The sequence below is a fragment of the Achroia grisella genome, unplaced genomic scaffold, assembly GCF_030625045.1.
Source record: "Achroia grisella isolate CSIRO2021 unplaced genomic scaffold, CSIRO_AGI_Agris_v1 utg903, whole genome shotgun sequence".
NCBI lineage: Eukaryota > Metazoa > Arthropoda > Insecta > Lepidoptera > Pyralidae > Achroia > Achroia grisella.
In genome coordinates this window covers 1,519,991-1,545,304 of record NW_026713061.1, presented here as the reverse complement: position 1 = coordinate 1,545,304, position 25,314 = coordinate 1,519,991, and the positions used below count along the sequence as shown (strand labels likewise).

The 25,314-nt window shown below is 34.3% G+C and overlaps 1 protein-coding gene across 2 annotated transcripts in view; it reads right to left on the bottom strand.

Annotated features, from left to right (window-relative positions):
- Positions 1-12,216: 12,216 nt before the first annotated feature.
- Positions 12,217-25,314, bottom strand: part of LOC131853626 (neural-cadherin) — a 338,875-nt gene continuing 325,777 nt past the window's right edge. The window contains exons 17-21 of one of the 2 annotated variants that reach the window (XM_059204595.1): positions 21,512-25,308; positions 20,847-21,082; positions 16,787-16,990; positions 15,238-15,453; positions 12,217-14,414 (exon numbers count right to left, since the gene is read on the bottom strand). In XM_059204595.1, the coding sequence (XP_059060578.1) occupies positions 14,311-14,414; positions 15,238-15,453; positions 16,787-16,990; positions 20,847-21,082; positions 21,512-25,308 (4,557 nt within the window). In that variant the 3' untranslated portion in view covers positions 12,217-14,310. Of the gene's footprint in view, positions 14,415-15,237; positions 15,454-16,786; positions 16,991-20,386; positions 20,626-20,846; positions 21,083-21,511; positions 25,309-25,314 lie in introns of both variants that reach the window. The other variant, XM_059204594.1, reaches the window with a different exon arrangement.

The window sequence follows — 25,314 nt, the reverse complement described above, 5'->3', positions numbered from 1 at the left end:
TGCTATATATCAGATACTTATATTTCATTTTATTGTACATTTTAATAAGAAATAAATTTCCAATTTGCAAAAAGTATTGGAAGTACGACAACCGCAATTTTATATACCACTTACATAATAACATCGAAACACACAACTCGTAAACTGCTAGTAATGTGTCAAAACTGATGAGAAACTTTTTATTACTTTTTTCGGATTGGTTCATTTCTTCTTTCCATCCAACTCACCTAAAACTTTCTATATTTATTTTTCGAATTTGTATGATGGTTAATAGTAGTAGGCATTTGTCTGTTCTAGTTCACTGCTGCTGTCGCTCCTTTCGTCATCGTCCTCCGACAAGAAAAAAGGCTTTTGGGGTTACTTATCTTATCCATTATGTTTTATCTCTTCCCGTTGCAAATATATGCCCAACGATACTTATTCTCCACTCCGAATTACTTGCTTACCTTAACCATCCATGAAGTGCGATAATGTCCACATTGTACTCTGTTGAATAATTAGGAAACTTATTTAATAGAACGCTTGTTAAAATATACTCAAGTATAAAAAAAAACTCATTCGCAAAAAAAAACTACTGTAACTTTCCTTTGCATACTGCTTAACTAGTTGTTTTGATTTTACCACCCTATTCTTTTTAAATTATCAGTTAAGTAATGACCAGTGCATCTCCTAGATATAAGCTGCAACTCCTAAGTAATTTTTTAAAATACTCGATATGATTATAGTAGATATGTATCTACAATTTTTTGCTTTCTGACAAGAATTATTCGAACTCTTTTCCTTTCCGCTTTGATTGCCATTATCGTACGAACACTGTATGGACGGCCAGTCTGTTTCTGTCACAGACAGAGTAGATTTCATTGTACACATACATTTGACTAATACAAAGCAGATGGAGATTTAAAAAAAAATGTGTTTGGCTCCATACCTACAATGCAATCACATCGATCTCTTTACCACTCCACCCCATTTTAATATCACAAAATTAATTGACAATTGATTGGCGCGAAAATAAAAAGACACAATTAACGAAAAAAGATTTCGGGGGGTCTTCCGGGTGAGGGGCTCATTGTATGGGGAAGTTTTGGCGCCTCGGGGGTGTGTGATCCGATGTGTCGGGTTTTTTTTTTATATTATATACGGCGAATTCTTCAGTCTGGCATTTCCTTGGGGTCTACTAGGGTGGGAGGCATGTCCTGAGCTCTTTTCAGAAACTATTTAGACTCAAAATCATTTTTTAGATTGAACTATTAAGGAAACCAAGAATATTTTTTGCAATGTACAATAATTGAAGACATAAAATAAACTAAGAAAATTAAGAACATTAAAAACGATCAGACATGGCTGTATAGGCGCAGTTCCCTTTGCCTTTCCTGTAAAAGATAAACGGAACAAAAAAAAAAACAATGAGCATTCGTAAAAGAATGACAGATTCTAAATTCAAATATAATATTTTGTTTATTTTTACTGTAATATTTCGGAGCCAAAAGGAGAGAAAAAAAATTAATATTTATGACCAGACTAAGTAATATATATAAAAGAAGAACAAGACGTTATGAAATATCTGACAAAGTAAAAAGTTTACGTTTCCGTATTCATATACCTCCTACTGTATCGTAAAGCGGCAAAGTTTACGTCTACAAATTCATATCAGGTATCACAGAGGCTCTATGTTAACTGAGTAGAGACTAACCATCTAAGGCATCGTAGAAGCCCTTATTTATTAGGTATATAGGTTACACTTTCAACTACAATGTATTTTTTAAATAAGATCTACATGGTATTTTATCATACCCTCCACCATGCCGTATTAAGAGTTATTCTTAATACGGCATGGTGGAGGGCATAGCAATGAAATGATTGGTAAAATAATAATTATTAAGAGTAACACTTCATATGGGTTAGACATATGCAAGTAGAGTAGTAGAGTCTTTTCTTCTTCTATTTAATGACAAGTAAAATACAAAATAAATGATGCCCAGAACGAGTATGAAACTTCGCACACATATATCTACTTATATTTATTCTTATAACTTATAGTTTATATAGTGAAATAGTGGAGAATGGTAATATTTTTATCCAATTATGCACAAAAATACAACTACCTACATTAAATCAATAAATAATACATACTTCCTTCATTGTTTCGTAATAACATTTGCATCTTTTTGCAATGTTTCAACAGATTTTAATGTAAATATATTGTAATGTTTCTAACATATTTCTTATTTTAACTTTAGTCGTAGCACAGATAAGATAATATTACATAGTCTAAGTAACTTTAGTAGAAGCGGATTTCTAAAGTCTGCGTGTAGATCTTTGTCACCTACTTTTAAACAGCTTTCTTAGTACATAAGGGCAGCTATGATTTGGTTGACGTAGTATGAAATACGGAATTGAAGTGAGGTTATTGTACAGGCGGCGTTTTCTAGTCATACCATCACCAGTCATCTTTTATAAAAAAACCTCAGAAAATTAACATGTGTATTATCCGTAACTATTCGGCACTTCAGGCATATTTAAATAAAAAAGAGAGTAACGTTTCGAAATTTACGAAGGTATGACTTATGTTACGGCGGGCGATATTTGCCTTTTAAAAAATATATTTTATTTAATTAAAACAAATGAAATTATTTAAGGTACAAAATGTATAATTATGTCTAAAGATCGAACAAGACTACTGTAAAAAATATAACAATTAATAATTGGTGTTAGGTGCCGATTCGTGGTAATTTGCTGTTCCTGGTAGCGGTGTCAGCTTATTGTGCCACACACAGCAATTTACCAGGCGTTACGCCATGGTAACTCCTCCTCCTTTAGATAGAACCGCGTCTCGCTGTTCTTCTGCGGGGATGGTCTAGCAATCTGGTCTGCGGCCATCTTCTTCCTTCGGGTAGTTATATATGTAATTAATTTCCAGCTCAAATAGCCTAACCAAGGAGGTATAGGGCGATGGTAGTCCAACTTGGTTTTAGTGATATGAAAGTCTCATTATTATCCACATCATCTTGTATATAATGCGCTGTTTTTATGAGTTCATGTATATTGTCTAAGGAGATGTCTTCTAGTTGTATTTTTGCTTGAATTTCATCTGTTCTTATTGCCTCCTGCTTTGGTAATGGAATAATGTCTTCAATGGTTACAGTATTGCTATGAGTTTGTAGAGTTTTATTTAAAACTTGCACGTAACACTCGTTGGGGATTGCGATGAGATGTACTCCGTTGAGGGTGTGATACGTTATTTCAGTACCACATGTTGCTTTCAGGACCTCTTGAGTGTTGGTGATAAGAAGCCAGCTACTAGGACTAATATTTTGTAACTTTCCCTTCTTTATCATCATTTTTGCGTATGGACAAGATTCGTGGTTGATTTTATGTTCTATTGTTGCTGTGATACAATCTCCAGCGTCTTGTAAGGATTTCAGTAACAACTGCTTGCAGATGTGTACGTCTTCGGTGATGCTGCGACAATCTTCATCTATGTACGTGTACTCTCCCTTTCCAAGTACTAGGTATTTGGATTTGGGAATAATGGTAAGGTTGTCTTTGTTAGGAATAGAATACATATGGATAAGGTCATAGGTAGCTGTTTCTACTGAGGGTATTTCTAAAATGAAATTTAATGATTGTTCTGTACTATAAGCTTTAACCTCTATAGACTTTTCTATTTCGTGAATATTTTCTAGATAGATCGGTGCCACGGGATTGAAGCTATATTTACGTTTCATATCTAACATTTCAATAATTAAGTTTTTAGTATTTATTACACTGGGGTGCATGATACCTATTTGTGCGAATGCCATAGCGTCTTCTAAGATCATTAGCTTATCTAATATTAACTGTAAACTAAAATCTATTTGTATATGAACTTGTAATAAACTAAACTGCCTAAATACTATATTAGAATGCTGCGTTATATTTTGTATAATTAAACTTAACCTATTTTGATTCTGATTTATCTTATCTAATTGATTCGCAAATTCTGCAATAGTCTTTTGAGCTATTACAATAGATTTTTCTTGTATAGAATGTATTTTATTATTGAGATTAGAAATTTGTTGCTCTATTTTTACTGCATCATCGTAATCTAGATTGCCTGTAACTGTTTTTACTAAAGAACCTAATCCGTTAAAAATTCCGCGTCGTACTCTACTATGGGGTATAATAGCTATTATTTTGCTTTGTATCATCTGTATTTTATACTCTATTTGATCTGTATACGATTTATGCAACTCTCCTGGAATTATCTTATCATCATAAAACTTGGTACTTGCATATAGAGAACTCAGCTTTAATGTAGTTGTATATAAATAACTAATGTTGTAGGCACATACTAAGTTAAAAGTATCTATTTGTCTAAGGACTGACCCCTGCTTTAGCAAAAGTATACCATTAGAGTTATCAATGGGAGTGTTTTTCACGGTGGTTGCTGATGTGAGCATGAGGGCTCCGGAGATGATCGTCCTGGAACAAGGTGGGGTCTTCGTAATAACTTGAAATGTACTCTTATAGATTTGGAATTAGGGTGGTTACCTATTATTTCAGCCACATTGTTAGGGTGTAAATGAATAATTTTATATGGGCCTTTAAAAACTGGTTTTGTTTTGTCGTTTCTCGCTGTTTTTGCCACCTTACACCTTTTGCTTATAAACGGTTTCACCTACCTTCAGACGTATTTCCTCTGCTTCCTGGTTTCGCTTGTTTATTACCTGTTCTTTATTTTTAGACAGATTGGCTGCCACAGACTGCTGCACTGCTTCTGCATTTGTCCTATGTGTAAGTACAAAGTCTTGGTAAAACTCTTTGTTATAGTAGAGTTCTAATGGGTTTCTAGCCGCTGTATGTCCATAAAGTAATTCGTGTGGAGTATAACCTGTTGTGGAATGAATGGAATTGTTATATGCGATAACTGCATATCTCATAAGTGTTTGTATAGTGTCATCTTTGTTAGTCATGCGTTGAATGCGTATAATTTCGCCGATTGTTGAATGGAATCTTTCTATAGGGGAATTTGAGTTGGGGTTATATGGGGTAGTGAAGTGTATGTCTATATTATGTGATGCACAGATTTCTTTTAATATGTCGTTGTCGAATTTAGTGTCTGAGTCTGTCGTTATCTTTAGGGGCAAACCTAGTATAGCAAATATCTGTAGTAGGCCATCTGCAACGTGTACGCTGCTGGAGGCTTGTAAGGGCACAGCTTGCGCAAACTTCGAGAAATTGTCAATGATAGTGAGAAACGTTCCTCCGCCAGTAGAATATAGATCCATAAATAAGTGTTGCATAGGTTTAGTAGGTGTTTCCGTTTTCATCAATGTTGGTCTTAAAGGATTGCGTTCGTATTTACCTTTTAAACAAATGTCACATTTATTTACAAAAGCCTGAATTGATAGGAGCATGTTCGGCCAGTGATAATTTCTACGTAGATGTTTATACGTTTCCTGAATACCGCGATGTATATTTTTACCTTCGTGATATTTTTTTATAAGATTTTGTTGTTCTGTCTTATTTTCTACTAATGTGACACGGGTTGTACACCTAAATAACTTTGGGCCTCTTTCATTAAAGACTGTGGTGTATATTTTTGAAAATTCTAAATAAAGGTTTTCATCGAGAAAGTAACAGTGAAAAACTCTATCTGCTACAGTATGCTCTTTTAGAAATTTTATTATTTCGCGTTCAGTATTGTTAATTGGTATAAATACATCTTTAATTGTTGTTTTAGAATTTGTGGACCTATCCTCTACTCTATATACAGATCCTGGAGTGGACCTTATGTAGAATTGTTTTTGCTGTCTTTCTATAGCGTCTTCTATAATTGGAATTCCTATATTGTCGTTATCTGGTTGGGTGTGTTTGGTAGATATGAGGTGACCTGGCTCAAATGAAGTTGTACTCATACTATCGGTTGATGTATGTGTTTGTACTGTAGGTGGGTTTATTGTAGGCTGTACATTTAAAGGGTTTACTTGGTTTTCAGGGGGATCAGCTTCAGCAGCTTCAGATTCAAGTTCCCTACGTGCGTTTTCAAATATACGTGGGATAATTTCGTCGTCATCGTTGTCATCGAAATTTACTAACAGGGATTCAATGCTATTATGAAATATTTTTGCTCTGGATAAAGAATCCGCATTAGTGTTCTGTTTACCCTTTTTGTATATAACTTTATAATCATACTCAGCTAATTTTAACCTCCATCTTGTTAATTTTGAATTTGGGTCTTTGAGGGACATCAGCCATGTTAGTGGTCGATGATCTGTATAGATAGTAAATTTACGGCCGTATAAATATGGTCGGAAGTATTTTACCGCCCATACTATAGCTAGCAACTCTTTTTCAATAGTTGAATAGCGGGTTTCTGTTTCAGAAAGTGTCCTAGATGCATATGCAATAGGTTTGTCTGAACCTAACGAGCCTTGAGAGAGGACTGCTCCGAGAGCAAAGTCTGATGCGTCTGTGGTAAGTATAAAGTCCTTGTCAAAGTCGGGGAATTGCAAGAGTGGGTCGTTGGTTAGTATTTGTTTACATTTATTAAAAGCATCTATGAACTCAGGTGTATGTGTAACTTTGTGATTTTTTTTTAAACAAATAGTCATAGGCTTTGTTAATTTAGCAAAATCTTTAATGAACTTTCTATAATAACCAACTAAACCGAGGAAAGACTTAATGTCCTTCTGTGTTTTTGGGATAGGGAAATTTAAAACAGCTTTTATTTTATCTTTATTAGGTTTAAGTCCGTCGGCTGTTAGTTCATGTCCTAAGAATTGTACATGTTTCTGTAAAAATTCTGATTTATCGAGTTGAATTTTGAGATTATGAGTTTTTAAACGATCAAATACTTGTTTTAATTTATTCATGTGCTCTTGTAGTGACGTAGAAGCTATTATAACGTCATCTAAATATGTAAAGACGTTATCGAGTCCACGTAAAATATGATCCATTAGTCTCTGGAATGTACTTGGAGCATTTTTGAGACCAAACGGCATTCTTAAAAATTCGAAATGTCCCCTTTCTGTTGAGAATGCTGTTTTCTCAATATCACGAGGGTGCATTTCTACCTGGTGGTACCCACTTGCTAGATCTATTGTACTGAAGTACTGTGCACGTCCTAGTCTATCGAGTATATCGCTAATGTTCGGCAAAGGATATTTGTCTTCAATAATCCTATCATTAAGTCGCCTATAGTCAATGACTAATCGCCACTTGACTTTGCCAGAAGCGTCAGGCTTCTTAGGGACTATGTGTACAGGGCATGACCATGGTGATATACTTTCGCGGATAATGCCTTGTTTCATAAGGTTATCGATTTGGGATTTAATTTCTAATCAATTGTTTGTTGTGCTTGTTGTGGGGCTTGTCTATAACTACGTACAAAAATCGGGGTGTCGTCAGTTAATCTTAGTTCGTGTTTAACAGCGTGAGTGAAGGTTAAAGGGATGTTTTCGGAATAAAATAGATCTCTATACTGATAGCACAATTTAGTTATCTCGCGTTCCTCTTCTTCGTTCATATGGCTAGATCGAATTTTCTTTAAATTTTCACATAGTTCTTTATCAATATTTATATTACTTTGCATTGAATATGAATAATGAATCGGTTTTTCTTTTTGCTTATATGGTTGTAATTCGATTGGGGATTTGTTTGTAATCATTTTCTTTTCTGTATTTGAATTAATGATTGATGTTAGGAATGTCCCATTATGAACTTTAACTATTGCCGCGGGAGATACTAAACCGGGTGTCCAACTGTACTCGTCATGGATATACTGTCCGTCTGTGTAGTTACATTTAATTTTAATTATTTTTTGGCACATCGGTTCTAATCGAATATTCTTTTTGGGGTAATCGAAATAAATTGGTATGTCAGTAGTATGGGTGCGAAGTATTTTATTTTTTAAATCAATATTACTCGAGAGTGATTTTAATAGGTCTAATCCAATTAATCCTTTATATTTATTGTCAAACTCGAAAATGAGAAATTTGTGAGTGATGTTCGAGTTAAAGACTGATGGTAGGGGCAAATGAGCGACATATGCATGTTGCGTCACCGCGTGAGCTGTCTTTACCTCGAATGGTTCGTAATCGATGCATTGTTCGAGTTTCGCGTATTGAATGACATCGGGCGATATCATAGAACGTGAGGCGCCAGTATCAATGAGAAACTTTCCATTAAACTCGGGGATTATTATGTACGGGAGATGATCTTTATCTTGGTGGTTTAGTTTTATCAACTCTCTTCGTCTTCGTCCTGAGTTTCGGAAAAATCCTGAGATGTTTCAATTTGTTCTTCTATTAAGTTAGTGTTAGGGTAGTAATTGTTATGCTGTTCGTCATGAGGGGAATAATAATCTAACGGGTTGCAATAATACTGAGGTGTGTCGGACTTACCTTCGTACGGAGTGTAGAATAATTCCTCATATGCATATTGTGGAGGTGTCGGTTTGTTAACCAATCGCATAGTGACGTCAGATGTAAGTTGATTCGGACTTACCTGTTGCTGTGGGACGTTCGGCTGTCTTTGATGGTTATTGTTACTCCTAAAGTTGCCTGAGTTTTGCTTAAAAGTACCGGGGGTTGGTCTATTCTTCCAGGGTAATAATGAATTAACTAACTGTTGCCGTTGTTCCGGGCTGAGATTATTTTGTTGAGGTACATATTGATTAAATGGCATTTGTTGTGAAAAATGTGGCTGCGTTGAAAAATTGAATGGTGTACCTACTTGACCATGAAATTGACGTGGAAAATTATTAGGTTTATAATTATCTATTTTTGTAGCTTTTTGCTGTTGGTTTTGGGAATTAAAACTAGAATTATTCTTATAAGTAACTGATTTCGTCTCCTCCTGTCGTGCGGTTACTATTGCAAGTTCCAATGTACCTGGCATCATAATTCTTACGCCTATTGATATATGGAAGTCCAATTGACTGATATATTGCTCAATAGCCATTTTCTCATAGTACGATTTGTCGGTGTGTTGCCCAACCATATACAGAGTATCTAAAAGGTCCCTAATCCTTTTACCGAAGGATTCCGCATCCTCGTTTTTATTCCGACGGATACGTGTGAGCTCTTGCATAACTTGAATCTCGTTCCTAGGTTCTCCTAGACGTGTTAGTAGAACGCGTTTTATATCGGGCCAACTGTTTAATGACTCCTCATAAGCTATCGCGTCAATCGCCGCACCACTAAGGCGACTTTTTATAAGACAAACTATAGCTAGAGAGCCTGCATCCGCTGTTGGGTGGATAAGTCCCATTAAATTATCAACTTCTCTTAAATAAAAGTTTAATCTTTTAGGGTTCCCATCGTATTTGGGCATGAGGTCAGTAATCATCTTATAGTCGGCTGCGAACTCCATTTTAATAATATTTTATATTTATGATAATAACTATACTACTATTAATACGTGTATACACACAGAATTCAATTGATTTTAAATTGACTTGTGAAATCTATAGCGATACGAGCCTATAGACAGATACACATTAAAGTTCACTTATAATTAAATACGAAAGGAAATAGAGCATAGGATGTACTTGGAAAGTAATAGAGTACTCACCAACACAGCATCTTCTGCATCTCCGTTTCGGGTCTCGTCGATCACAGGTCTCCAATTTTCCGGATTCCCGCAAGTCTTCAATATGCCGCCGTTATAGTTCTTATTATGAGATCGCGGATAGTAACGATTAGCACCGTTCACTCTAGTTCTCAACACACGAAGAGTCTATTCACGCGAGGACTTCTATTTACAAAGTCCTAGAGTGCCGCGATCCTACCGACTGCGCCACTTATGTTACGGCGGGCGATATTTGCCTTTTAAAAAATATATTTTATTTAATTAAAACAAATGAAATTATTTAAGGTACAAAATGTATAATTATGTCTAAAGATCGAACAAGACTACTGTAAAAAATATAACAATTAATAATTGGTGTTAGGTGCCGATTCGTGGTAATTTGCTGTTCCTGGTAGCGGTGTCAGCTTATTGTGCCACACACAGCAATTTACCAGGCGTTACGCCATGGTAACTTATGTTACGAAATTTTAAAAGATGCTAATATATCTTGTGCTTCTAATGTCCTGTAAAGATAAAACAGATTATTAAATTTTACTACGTCTTTATTCGTACATTAAATAGCTTGAAATAGGTAGAACTGGTTAAACTTCTTGAGAATTATTCTCAACTTTTTCTTGTTCAGTGAATTCAGCAGTCGTGAATCTTAAGACAGGAGCTGGAGACATTTTCCTTTATTAAAACGAAGTAAAAACATCAAGACATATTTTTTTTATGATATCTTTCAGTGAAACACTGAGCATCTTGGGAGATTTATACTACCGATTAACAAGAAGAAGTTTCTGAATTCCACATTTTGTGGACGAGTGATTTTAAATTGTAATGTAATTTTAGTAGGATTTATAATCAAATCTCACTGTTAAATTGAGGAATAGTCTTTTTTAACACCATTATAAGCAATCTTCCATAGATTGCTTATAATCTCTACAGGATATTTGAAAAATTCACCGTTCAATCCTTCTTTTTAAGATAACAATAATTTTTAATGGATGATTTATGGTATGAATTAAGAAAAGTTTATCTGACTTCTAACAATACCTATACTATACCAGGTTACAAATTAATTAACGCTTTGTGGAAAATGTCGTACTAGTTCATATACCTAGTGTTAGACTTCGTTAAGAAGTAACAAGTATAGAAATATTACTAACTTATATTAAGTTAGTAAAATACACTCCAAAAACATTCTTAATACAATAAAGTTTAAGTTTTCCATTTTATGAATAGTGAGGATATAAATTTACGCGTAAATATAATCTCTTTAATTGGGAAAATAAAACCATAAAGCATAAATTGGCTAAAATAAAACCAAGTATTTTTTTCATATTTTTATTCATTCTTTTATGTAATCATCAGAGTTGTAGTTCTAAATAATCACAGTTGAAACAAAACATAACTATACGGTAGTTAATTAATAATAATTGTATAAATCAAAATACAGAATGCACCAGTACGGCGCCACGATACTGCAGGCTGACTTTTGACGTGACTATATGGAACGGAGGTCTAAGAAAATGTGGTAGATAACATTTTATTTGTAAATAAAAACACTATAGGTATACCAAAATAAAGTATATACCTATTGGGTATAAAAATTGAGTATTGGTTTTGAGTTGATAGTAATCGATTCCGTCAATAATCACCTTGCTGGTCGCACCTGTTTATTATTTGTACTAGGGTTGTGTGCTCTGCTGGTTTTTTATTGTAAGTAGGTACGTGTATGACAATGGTAACAGCTGCATAACAGATTCAATCTAATGCAATGCATTGAGTTATTATATACTAACGTATTTACTAGAGAAGACGCTCTAGAGTTTCAACTCAACTAATAATAATTGAGACAAAATTAAAAGTATTGTTTTAAGAGTTTGAAATGTATATTTGACATTAAGAATAAATTAATACAAGTAAATTTATTTATCGACAACATACTTCACTATCAACTTTAGTGTTAGGTTAGTGAATATCGTGCCGTAAGATGTGTTACTGCAATCATCTTCTCTACGTTTATACAATATCTCAATAATTATATTATACCATTCAGAATAAACTCACATTCGATTGTTAACGTTGATATACACAATTTATATTTACACCATAGTTTCAAAATTGGGAAATAAGTGTCAAGCGTATTTTGTATTTCTAATCCAGTATTTCTAATATTCACTCTCCTTTATAGTTATTGTAAATTAAATATAGCCCATTAAACGTATAATTATTATTTGAAATCAGTATCAGTTATCAGCAGGCACAACCGATGACTAACTATTATTATATAGTCGCTAACAATTCTCAAATTCAACTAACTAATCCAGCTTTCCATTTAAATGAATGATTTCAGTTGCAATTGCAACCCATTTGTAGAGTTTGCAATATCAAATGATAAAGACCCATGCAAAATTAAAAAAACTGTTTTAGATGAAATCGGAACTAAAGTGAGTGTTTGATATGTAATGCGAAATATTAAATTGAATTATAAGGTATGGCTATTTGATATTGTTTATTTAATTTATTAAGATGAAGAAAGAAGTAGTAAAGCTCAATGTTAACAATCGAATAAGAGCGGTCGCCTCTTATGTTAATTATCCCTCACAGCTGTTATTACTTGTAGCATTCAGTAATAGCATTCAGATTTTTTAATACAAGTTCCATTATATACCAATTTCCACGGTGATAAAATGTACGATACTAATAATTAGGAACATAATTGGGAGATTAAGACGTTAATAGTCATAAAGGGTATGGGTTTAATTATTGTAGTAAATTTCAAATTAACACATTCATATTTCGCAATATTCATTCACAAACGCGAATAGGTACACGTCTTGGTTTCGGTAACATATGTTTGACGTTTACGAGAGAATAGAAGTATGTTACACATATCTATGTACTATGTACATTATTAATGAATTACAAGGGACCTTGAAATGAGAGGTAGGTACATACTTAAACACACCGCAGAGCTTATTGTGTAGGTCAGTGGAGTCGAAGTTTCATAGCGAAACAACGATGTTGTGGAAATGTATCAGTTTATAAAGAGTCAAAAAACTTACAATATAACGTGTTGTATAGACTGAAATATAAAATCGGACCAAATAACTATCGTAATTCGTCTTTAGGTATATATATGATACTGGCAGTGTAATGATATTTAATGAAACTTAAATAGTAATATAAACCGTGACTAACTAGGTATTAAATGTCTACTTACACGAATAATAATTAACGAGAATTGCTTTAATATTGATGTACTTGAATAATATTTGTCTTTAGTGCAAACTAGTGGGTGACCTTAGAATAAGGTATTTCAAGTCTATAATTAAATAACCGAATCTACAAAATCTTAGGCTTTCAAACGCATAATTAAATCAGTCATTTAACGCAATACAGTGTATTCTAGAATTTACACTGATCGTAATTCGATGTCGAAGTGAGACACTGTCTGGAACCTTTGTTTATTAAAATTATTATTATTATAAATTCTTATAAATTACTTTTTTTATAAATTAGTGACTTCTAATGGTCTCGACAGCTATCTCACGTCAAAATCGGTAGAATAGTATTCTAGCACAACACTCTTAATAAGTTATTGATATTTTCCTAGGTGCGACTAAATTTATATTTAAACATACGAATAAATAAAGTGCAAACACTTAATCCTACCGTCATTAGCTGCATCGATAATGCTAATAAATTGGCACAGTCCCTCCATACATATCAGCGCGGTATCCTGAGAGACTCGCGCCCATACACATACGCGCACATTAAATACATACATACATTTAGTCATACACGTCCCATTCAAACTGCCATACACATACACATGCCACGCACAAATCCGCGTCACAACTGAAAATCTCCAAGAGCCATGACTATAATTTATTTACCTAAAATTATGAGTAGACCGTAGTGGCTCCCAGACAATTCTAATTAGCTAGCACTACACGGAGACTTTAGGAGAGTTACACCAGTTACTGTACAGTTCACTTAACATAGAGTTGAATTACTTATCATAATGAGTTATACTTAAGGTAATAGGGGTAGCTGTTCCGTTATTATTGTATTTACATACCCCATTTACATACATTTCACATTTTGAATGAGCATTACAAACTCGATGTCCAAATGGACATTTTATTTAATTTTATCATTACGTTATTATAAAATATAACATATTCTTTCACATTAAATAATAAATGATTTTATGCAGAAGGGCCATTCATTAATGTGATATCACGTAAAGCTGTGGACTTACAAAATACTCGTATAAATTATTCACATTTATAGCACACTATCTACAAACACCCACCGTTCAGATTCACTTCTGACCCTTCTGCACAAATCCGCTTAACTAATTAACTTCCCAATAAAATACTGACTCATAATATGGCTAAATCGAATAAAAACTTATATCAAATATTTGGTGGAGATATATGATTAAACTTTATAAAAAACGACGCAATTAAATATATATATAATTATCTTAAATGAGTAGGTATACTTAAGCTAAACATATTAACTACTACAAATAAAGTCGTATAAAATTGATAAGAATTATAAGTCGTGTGGAGCGTTGTAGTCGTCCCATTTGTTTATTTACAAAATTAAACTTAGCGGCCCCGTCAAGGAGTGCCGCTCCCGAGATAGCAGGCTTAGGGTGGCTTAGTGGGTAGGATAGTGAGAGACAATTGACTAAATTATGCCGCCGAGTGGTCGACGGCTGGGGGAAGCGAGCATCTACAGCTGCTCGTCGAGCTCCGGCCCGTACAAGTCGGCGAGCTTGTCGAAGCGCGGGCCCCACGCGCCCAGGTAGTCATACTCGTGGACTTCATCGTCGGTACCTGAATATAACCGGATTGTTTTAGAATTTGTATGAATAATTTATTCATATAGGAAGCGAGGGACTTCAATTTTTCGCTTCACAGGTACATTGTGAACGAATCGCCTGAAGTCGAAACCATAAATTTTAAAACGGTGTCACGTTCGAAGTTCGCTGACGACAGATCTCGTGATCTTGTTCAATAAAATACTAGTGTTGTAGTAGTACTTTTGTGACGTTATAAAGGATTCACACAAATATATATTATAGAAGTCTAGTTTAGTCGAGATGACATTGTATTCAATAGTATAAAATTAATGCACCAGTCTTTCATCGCATTTATTATTTTTCTCAATAGATTTTTGTTATTTAATTCTTCTGTATATAGTCTGCTTAAAAATACCTACTATCTGACGAAAACATTTTTAAATTGAGCAAGACAATAAAATTTGTTTGCTGCACGATTCCAGGGAGTAGGACAATACAAAAGTTCCACTTCTAGAACTTGAATCTTTAATTATTTTTCCTTTGAAATTTTTATGTTACAAGTAAAAGGGGAATTTATATGTAGCTAAACATAGGCGTGGACTTTTAAAATAGTAAAACGTATAGAAGACAGTATATTTATTTCAATACTTCCATAGTGTGAAATTGTGACTGTCTGTCTATTACCTTTTCACGACTAAGCGAACGAGCTGATCTTAATGAAATTTTGTGTGGAGATAGTATCACTAGGACGAACATAGGTTATCTCTTGTCTAAGAAATGCTGACGATGTCGGAGGAAACATCTATTGTTGTATGAATTAATGTTATCATATATTTTGCTGTCTATCGTATACTGACCAGATGCGAGAGAAGACAAGGAGCCGGCTGTGCTGCCGCCGCCTTCATATGCGTAGTTGCGGAGGTCGTCGAAAGGGGGTGCGTTAGGGTCGCTATCCGCTCGTCGTTTGTGCTCCTCGATGAACATTCCGACATTCGTCTCTCCTGGCAGGGGGACCCCGACTCCTGGTGCCACTCCCATGGGCCCCACTCCGAGTCCGACACCCATCAACGGATCTTGAAAACACATTTGACATTACGAATCTAGAAAGAGACTGAATTGAAGTTGTTTTGAATATAAATGATCCATCATATTTTCAGTACAATCTCTGTTACTAGGTCTACGCATGACAAGTATACTTTACAATACAGTATCTTAGAAGACAAGTTACCTACTTTTTATTATGTTATGATGTTTAAAATAATAGAAAAATCACACGTAATATTTACTTACACGTAGACAGTTTGCGGTTACTTTTTTATTTACGGTTTCGTTAAATATTCATTATGTTAATTAATTAATTTGACTTTATTAAGCTTTTAACGTATTCATTAAAAAAAGTTTATTATATAATGAAATAGAAGAAACCTGACTATGTATAGTAAACAAGGTAAATAACTTGGCATACAATCAACCTTCATTGAAGGTTACACGTTTCAGTATCGGAAATATTTATGTAGAAATTTTTATCTTACGTACAGAGTATCGCCTTTTATGCCAACAAATGAATAAGTTAATCTCATCAAGTCACGGTTCAGTGGTGTGACAATGTTCATAAAACTGTATAGTATACTGTGTTTTATGCCAGGTAACAAAAATATAAATATACATTTAAAACTTTTGCTTTATTTATAGTTAATGAATGTTTACAGATATTTTAGAGCACGTCGAAACGAAATGGAGTTAATTACCTCTATACTCTTATTACATACAAAAGATTATTCAATTTAATAGGTATTGGTGCTATATTACTAAAATAGAGCACTATCGTTACGCTTCAGATGTGTATTAAATATGTAATAGCAACTTAATTACAATGAGCGTCTATTGTACCTACACCTTTGACAAATAGTTGACGGCACTATTACAATTACTGTAATTTGATAATTTACATAGTGTAAATTATAATGGTACGTTGGTTTACGTTAATTAAGTCCCGATTAGATCGATTCTCTAGATTATCTTCCCTTGGTTGCGTTCGTCTCCTAGTTTCTCATATAACGGGAATTTATAATTGAGGATCAGACAAATACTGTGATTCTCTGATATTTAATTATATTAATTTACTGGCTGAGCCTTCAACTCCATACTTGCATAATTTTATCAGGTGTAATCTGATAGAAATAACACAAACTCAAATTTTAAAGGAAATTTTCCACAGTGCCGTAGTGAAAATCGAATTCAAATCGGCTAAGTCATTAGGTACTTAAGATTGTTGCGCGCGAACACAAGACAAATTTTCTAACTACCAATGTTTTAGGTTTTATCACGTTGATAAAGTTTCACAAACTTATATATCTTACAGACAGAGATCAGTTACATTTTTATTAGTTTCTCAATTTTACTCACATGGTAGTTTTGCAGGTGCATGATCGGGTAGGGGGCCACCAATTGGTATCTGAAGTGGGGTGATGTCAAAGGCGGTCATATCATCTTCACCACCTCCTTCATCATCGTAGTTGATAATATTTTCGCGTACATCATCATCAGGACCCGGATATTTGATGTGGGCTTCTCGACGTCGGTTGTATACCACGAAGACGAGTACAAGGACTGTCATGAATACAATAAAGAATATTAAAAATGAACTTAAAAAAAATACATACATATGTCAAATGATAATTGAATTTAGTAAATTTAAAGTCGTTGACAATACAAAACGAAGTTAACATATAGAAAAGGCATTTAAATATTCGAGATAAAAATAAGAATACAAAAAGCACTGTACCAAAACTAAATGAAATTTATTCGATTTCTACATTTTATTGTTGATTGTTGTGCGAAAACCTTCAAAGACCCGTCTCTAACGTTAATGGGGCAGACGACATGACTCGAATATTTAAATTACCTACTTACAGGATTAAATATGCTTTGTGGCCTTTAATGTTGGCGCTATTTTATTACAAGAAAAGTAGCGAATACGTGTGTATAGGTGGATAATGTGTTATTATTTCGCCTTTGAGCTTTTTAAATTGAATCTGTATTAATGCTTGCTTATGTTGGAAAATAATATTTTAATAAGTCTAATTAACAAACAATGTTAATTTAAACAAATATTGAAAAAAGTAAATACACTGTTTTTTTAAAAAAGGGGATAAAAGTTTTCTTTCTAGATACATGTCAAGTATACATCAGGACGATATTTTTTGTAGAGCAAAGAAATACACAGATAACAAAGAAGAAAATCTCATTTAAAACACTGTGACAATAGATTGATTGTTAAGATGATGATTGTAAGATTAATAAATAGTATATATATTAAGAACCACAAAAGAAATATACTTCAGTGTTGATAAATTTAGTATGACACCAAGACGGAAATAAACTCTATAGATTACCAGAGTCATCATAATCTGTTTACTTTTTCATATAAAAAATACCGCCGAAAGACCTGGTTTCGCAAGTCGGTTGAAATATAATACAAATAAATATCTACGTATTCTTAATAATCTCACTTTTTATAGATAAGGTTATAATTTGTAAAGGGACAAGCCTAAACATTACAAATGTCATGGTTGAGTTGTTGGCATGAGACCGGTTAAAGCTCGTTACAGTTTGATGAGCGCAAACAATTCGAGAAATGTTTCCTGTTTAGGTTTATTCACTATCAACATAACAAAACATCACGACTGTCATCCCAGATGGGATAGTCAGAGGTAATGTCTATTCTATCTTGTGGTGAATGCAACACGACATGCCGACATTATTTTTAAATGCAACGTAGTAGAGGGCGATCCTATCGTTGTTTTTCTGACTAATTTTAGTTTGATACGGGATTTCCATCACCGTATATTCAGTACGAAATAATATACATAATATAATATAATATAAAATAAAACTATATATAATATATTATTAATAATATAATAATAAACTCAGAACAATTCACACAGCGCCATCTAGACCCAAGTTAAGCTAGCTAAAGCTTGTGTTATGGGTACTAGATAACTGATACAAATAAATATGTTTTTTTTCCATAAATATATACATATTATACATAGATAACACCTAGACCAATACAAACAGTCATACTCATGAATACAAATATCTGTGTTGTGCGAGGAATCGAACCCGCAACCATCAGACGTAAAGCGGTGTGCTAAACCGCAAAACCGCCGAGGTCGTCAAATATATAATAGACACATACTTTTTCGGGTTCGGTCAGATTTCATCTCAATCTCTTGGGTGTAATTTAATGACTATTAACTATTATATTAAAAAATAGATAAATATATATGTATTATCCAATTACTTTATACATATAAGAATCATCACTTATTTATTAATTGATGTTTTGTATAAAATACCCCTTTGAAGTATGAATTAATAACATAATACTCGTAGTATTCTTTCATATTTTTTTTATGATTTTGTGTACATTTCTTAAAACCAAAGTAATAATTTAGAGTTTAATAGAATGAATAATAATTTAATTTCATAGGTAAATAATCTCTTCTTAATGGCGCTGGTATATTGTCTAATGTTTCTTCGGAAAAACACAATAAAATCAATGAAATAATAATAATAATTTTATGGACTTTTAAGTTCATCACATTCATATATTAGAGGTCGTTATGGGACCTAATATTCCTTATATAATGAAACAAATATTTTATGGTACAGAAATACGTTTGTATTGAGGAAATTGGTAATAATGGAACTAAGATTCGGACTGCTTTCCGTCATTTCAATTTCCGATAGATATTTAATAAAGGAAGGGACCGGAGGGACGTTGATTTTCGAATAGAGTAGAACATAGTGCTGCGTTGAATCTATTATTTTCGTCCCTTTAGAATTGTACAAGCAACTCAGGCATAAAATAAATTCCCGTAACGTTTTCGTATGTATTGTTTTACGCTGAACATAATTGTATTAAATATACGCTAATATAAAGAAAGAGTGTAAATTTTTTGTCATGCGGAGGGTCATTTCCGAGATAAATGCACTTGTTTGAATAATTCTTTTAGCATTTGAAAAGTACATCATTCAAAATGGACAAAGCCTATATTTATTTTACATAATAAAATATATTGTTTTACGCCGGCAAAATCGAGATAGACCAATATAATTTAAATCCTAAGACTTTTCTATTCCACTATATTTTTTTGTGTATGTGACGGTATAATTTCAGAAATAGTGAACTGATTTTGTAAGTAAGGGTTATTTAATTTATTTTGGTTTCTGTGAGTAATTTGAAGCAAGATATTTATATAAGTTTGTTGTTCTCTAACTCTCTCTGCTTACCCACTAAGAAAGTGAAGACAGATATCTCAATATGAGCAATAAAATAGTAAATAACTGAGTGATAATTAATAGCTAAGCCGCAATACTTCTAATTATTAATATTCCTTACCGAGTAAATTTGAATATTCAGGGTATTATTATTCTTGCAGAGTATAATTTAGGCGTCCCGTAATTAAATCTAATAATTCAATAGAAGGAAGTACACTCACGTGTAATAATATATAAACACTTGTATCTATCTTATCATTAATTATACTTAAGTATATTGCAATTCACAGTAGTTCCTTGTGACAGAAGTACTAAATTTGTATATATATTATTATACACGTGTGCATAAACTCAGGTTTGACTGATTACAACACTAACTATGAATAAGAACATGAATCTAATTATGGATAAATGAAATGTACTGTTTACAAGAAATTATCATTAAGTCTAGAGCAGTGTTTTTCAAACTTAATGACATCGCGACCCTAATATACTTAATTATGAAAATCCCTCTCAAACAGTTTTAATTATTATGTAGTCTGACGCTTGTTCATTATTATATAAAATTAAATTTGATATTTTACGTTTATAAAATAATTAGAGCACAATTTTTTGGAAGCTTGGTAGAATTGTATATCCCAGAGGAGTACCGAAATGGAGACGTAACCTTTAAAAAACACTGGTCTAGAGAAACATGCCAAAAATTAAAGTGCTCACCTAAAAGCAAAAACAAACAGACAATGATAGCTATTATGAAATCCCTGGATGGTGTGATGATTCCCGATGCGAGTAACTCCAGTTCGCAGTCGTGGCCGGTGTAGCCAAACGCGCAAATACAGTCGTAGCGGCGCGACGGCTCCCGGTCGATGCAAGAGCCCCCGTTGCGGCACGGGTTCATCAGGCACTCGTTTATGTTCACGCAAGTGCCGGACGCCCGAGTAGATCCACCCGGACACCTATACAATGTGCGCTTTACCTTCCCGCTGCGGACGTGTCCGCATCGCGCACTGAGCCCCCCGAATACATGATCTACCTTATACATAATACTAATAAAACAGCTAGAATACACATATACATCTATAAAATGAACTATGGATGGTGATAAGTGCGAGTGTGAGAGTGCGATGGGACAGAAATCTAATGACGGACGCGGGAAGCGCATCTGAATTGTGCTCACTCATGATAATAAGGAGGCAGACGAGGATGGCAGCGAGCGCGCCCATGCTGAGCTTGAGCGTGCGCCCCTCTTGAACGAGTTCGCAGTTCTCGCCCCAGAAACCCTCGGGACAGTGGCAGCGGTAGCCGGGCTCGCGGTTCACACACGAACCGCCGTTGCGACATGGGAAGTAGAGACACTCGTTCTTGTCTACGCAACCTTTGCCGTCCGGAGACAATACCAAACCCTCACCGCAACTAAACACCAGTCCAATATGCACTTTAGTATACTATATTAAAATGTTAGTCATATAAAGTATAATACTATACTAAAAGTAATTATATGTAATATATAAGAGATGAAGATTAATAATAATACGAGTGATTATAAAGATTTTATTTAAATTAAATTAAATAAAATATTTTTTCAATATTAAATGTATTGTTATACTTATTGTATATATATAAAAAGCATAAGAAAATATTGAGAAACTCAGTGCGCGTTTAAACATATGATGCTAGAAATTAAAAAATTAATGAAGCAATACTTTTTTTAATTATTAGGATCGTTCATTACAATATTCCTTATTTCAGAAGTTTAATATCAATTTCTTTAAAGGATTAGAAAAAAAATCATATGTATTTATAATGATTGTAAATTAGTGTGAAAATAATAAATATACTTACGTGCATTCGTATTCGTTCCATAAATCGACGCATACAAATGGCTCTGTGCAGTGAACATTAATGCATGGACTATTAGACGGGCAGTTTCGATCGAGATTTCTTGCCATGGTTGCTTGTCCCCATTGCGTGCCATTCATTGCCGGAGGTAGAGGCAAATGCTTGCCCTCTAGCCTGATATCGTCTAAGCAACCTTTTTGGAAGTCTGCATATACTTCAAATGTCCTAACACCTGTATATTCAGCCTTTCCGCCGGCATATACGCCTTCTTGTTTATCCACCAATAACCATTGATGTCCCTCAAAAGTAAAGGTCTCGTTATACCTTCTCCCTTCACCGCCGTCAATTTCTAACGTCGCTGCACTTCCATATCGACTAACTCGTGCTATATGCCATTGACCATCATCAACAGGAACAGAATTTAACCATACATCACGTTCTTCAGTACGTAAAGAGTTAAGGTTAAATCTAAAGTGTAAACGAGATTCTTTTACTTCAAGAATGCCATATTCTCTATTATGTTGGTCACTTACTCTGAAGAGTTCACCATGGGGTTCACGAGTACGGAATCGTAATTGTATTTGAGTGCTAAATCGATCTGGTTCAAAACTTAAAGCAAATTTAACATAACTTTGTGGTCTGAAACTAGTTGGCGTTGTAGGTAAATTACATGACGGTCCTGTCCAACCAGGTTGACATTGACATCTTGCTTCAGAAAAGCTGCCCACACATGTTCCGTGTTCCCAACATCTTGACGTAGTATCAGCTTGATTACAAATTTCTTCGGTCTGAGGACAACCCGCTACAGAATTTCTGGACAGTCCAGGATGAGCTAAGTCATATAACTTACTATTATGTATCAAGTTGCGTATACATCCATCAAAACCTTTTCCTATGGGCATGTATTGCCAGTGATAATGAGTGGGATCAAAATGTTCTATATATAAACCACCTATCTGTAGGGGTGCATTCACGTTTAGATATTCATTAAATGGAGGTATAGTTCCTGTAGCTTGACATGTTGAATCATCAAATTCTGGTGGAGTACCATCTTCCATTTCCTGTATATCAGCAGATTTACAGAAGTCAACAATCATTCTGACATTTTCTGTATCCCAGAAAATGTCTATTCTATGCCATTCACCATCGTCTAGTGACTTTTTCGTTTTCACTCTCAGTTCTAAAGTGCCAGAACCAAAATCAATTAACAATCTAGGATTGCCTCGTTCTAATTCTACTGAAATAAAATCAGATACCATTATTTCATCTGGCTCAGGCGGTACAATGGGCCCATTGTAGAGTAATACACCTTCAGATTTTCGTGTTATAAATTCAAAGCTTAAGTGTGAAGTATCACACATTTCTAATGCGGGGTACCATGCCCAGCCTGTGCCTCTAAAACTCCTTGACGTTTGCTGACATCTAGGACCTGTATAGCCTGGTGGGCATGAGCAAGTTAGGCCGTACTTGCCTTCAATACATCTACCTCCATTATAGCATGGTGAGTTACGACAAGTTTCTGCCTGAGTGAAATTTCTAGCGCCGCATGTACATTCAGCAATTACATCAACTCGTACTCCCACTAGTGCTGTTTTGTTAGCGTTGACCATATATGGTAAATTACTGATATCGAGCACATTAGTACAGGAACCTTCACACATTTGATTTTCATAGATACATTCGTCAATGCCAACCATTGTAATATTAACTCCAACAGATCTTTCAATTTCTTCTCTATGCATCAGAACTATACCATTTAATCTAATTGGTTTATAGTAATGAGCTCCATGCGCTGAAAATCTTACGTCTGTAACAGGTGGGTGCTTCTTTCGGAGTTGAACACTAAATACATCAATATTTTCACGTTCAGTATTAAGCAAGTCTGCTAATTTATCTTTAAATATTTCTAGTTTACTCCTCGAATCACTAAGCGTTTTATAATTCCATACTCTAATAAAGTCTTCGTCTGATATTCCCGATATTCGTATTGAACCTGAATTCATTAATGCCTCGTGAGATATTTCTTTAACATATACTGTTACGTTTGCTGGAACATCTGTTTGTGTATGTTTTCTATCATAAACCTTGAATTTTAAATGGTATCTTCCTTCTTTCGTTTTGTGTTTCATTTGTATCATACCAGTTTCTTCATTTAACGTGAAGTTTGGATGTTCTGTACTTTCCCAAAAGAATTTCTTATCAGGTAAATCCCAATCATCGAGATCATAAACATATACTCTGCCAATTTCAGTATCTGGTGCTTGGCCTTGATAATTATATACAAGTATTTCTTTAGAGCCAGGTTGCATTTTATTATCGTTAACATCGCCAATTATAACGGTAAGTGTACTTGTTCCGGTCATGGCGGGATTTCCATGGTCTTTGATAATGATAGGGATGCGGTATTCCTTTTGCTGTTCTCTATCAAATGATCTTAAAGAAGAAATTATTGCCATTCCATCTCCGTTAGCACCTTTTTGATCTTGTTCAACTTTGAAAGAAGCACGAATTATGTCATCTGCACCAGGATCCAATCGAAACTGGAAAGGTGGGCCATTACTTTTTGATCTATCATCATCATCTGTAGCTAAAATTTCTGCCACTTTTTTTGGATTAATATGTTCTGTTAATACTGGTCTATAATCTTTCAAAAATGTTGGAGCGTTGTCGTTTATATCTTGAACAATTACTGTAAGAGTTGCTGTAGCTGTTCGTGGAGGAACTCCATCATCAATAGCTAAGATTTTAACTTGATGGCGAGGTGTATCCTCTCTATCTAAAGATCTTTGAATACTTACAGTACCTTCTTGATTTATTGAGAATTGTCGTTTTCGATCTGATGATCTATCAATAGCATATGACACTTTACTTTTTCCACCTTGATCGGGATCAGTAGCTTTAAATGTTTCTAAACTTTTACCAACTTCTGCATTTTCATAGACAGACACTTCTATGTTCGCTCTTTCGAATTGTGGTTTATTGTCATTTATATCTCTAAGCTTAACTACCACCCATGAATAAGCTACGTGATATTTATCATTGTCATTATCTTCTCCTTTATCATTAACTTGTATCCTAAATCTGAAACCATTACTTTGTAATTGGTCTTCATAGTCTAATGGCTGTACTATTTTCAAAGAGCCAGTACCGTCATTATTTCTAACCATAGTAAATTTATCAGCACCATAACCACTATTTTCTATAACTTTATATTGGAATTTATTAGTTTCATCTTCATCATGAACAGTAACAGTCAAAATTGGCATTTCCGGTAAATTGGTGCCATCAGTTTCGTCGACTTCTGTAAACCATTCGTCTTTTGTGAATTGTGGTGGCATATCATTTATATCTTTTACTCTTATAGATGCTGTGCCAGTCCCTTTCAATCCCCCTCCATCCGATGCTACAATTTGTATTGAGTAATCCGGTGTTCTTTCACGATCTAAACAACACACTGCAGTTTTTATTACTCCCGTCTCTGGTTCAATTTCGAAAATAGGAGAACCTGTTTCTTCTTCGATAACATTTTTCTCTATAGAGTACCATAATTTTGCATTACTACTTTCAGCAGGGTCGTCATAGTCAATTGCAGTCATTGTCATAACAACCATGCCGGCGGTGCCATTTTCTGTCACATTACCGAAGTAAACTCCTTGTGGGAAAATAGGTGCATTGTCATTGATATCCTTAAGATTGACTTGAACATCGGCATATCCTACGAGACCTTCACCACCTTCGTCTTGAGCAAATACAGTGAACCTCCATTGTGGTCTTCCGTTCGGTTGATCACGATCTAGGGGCTGTAA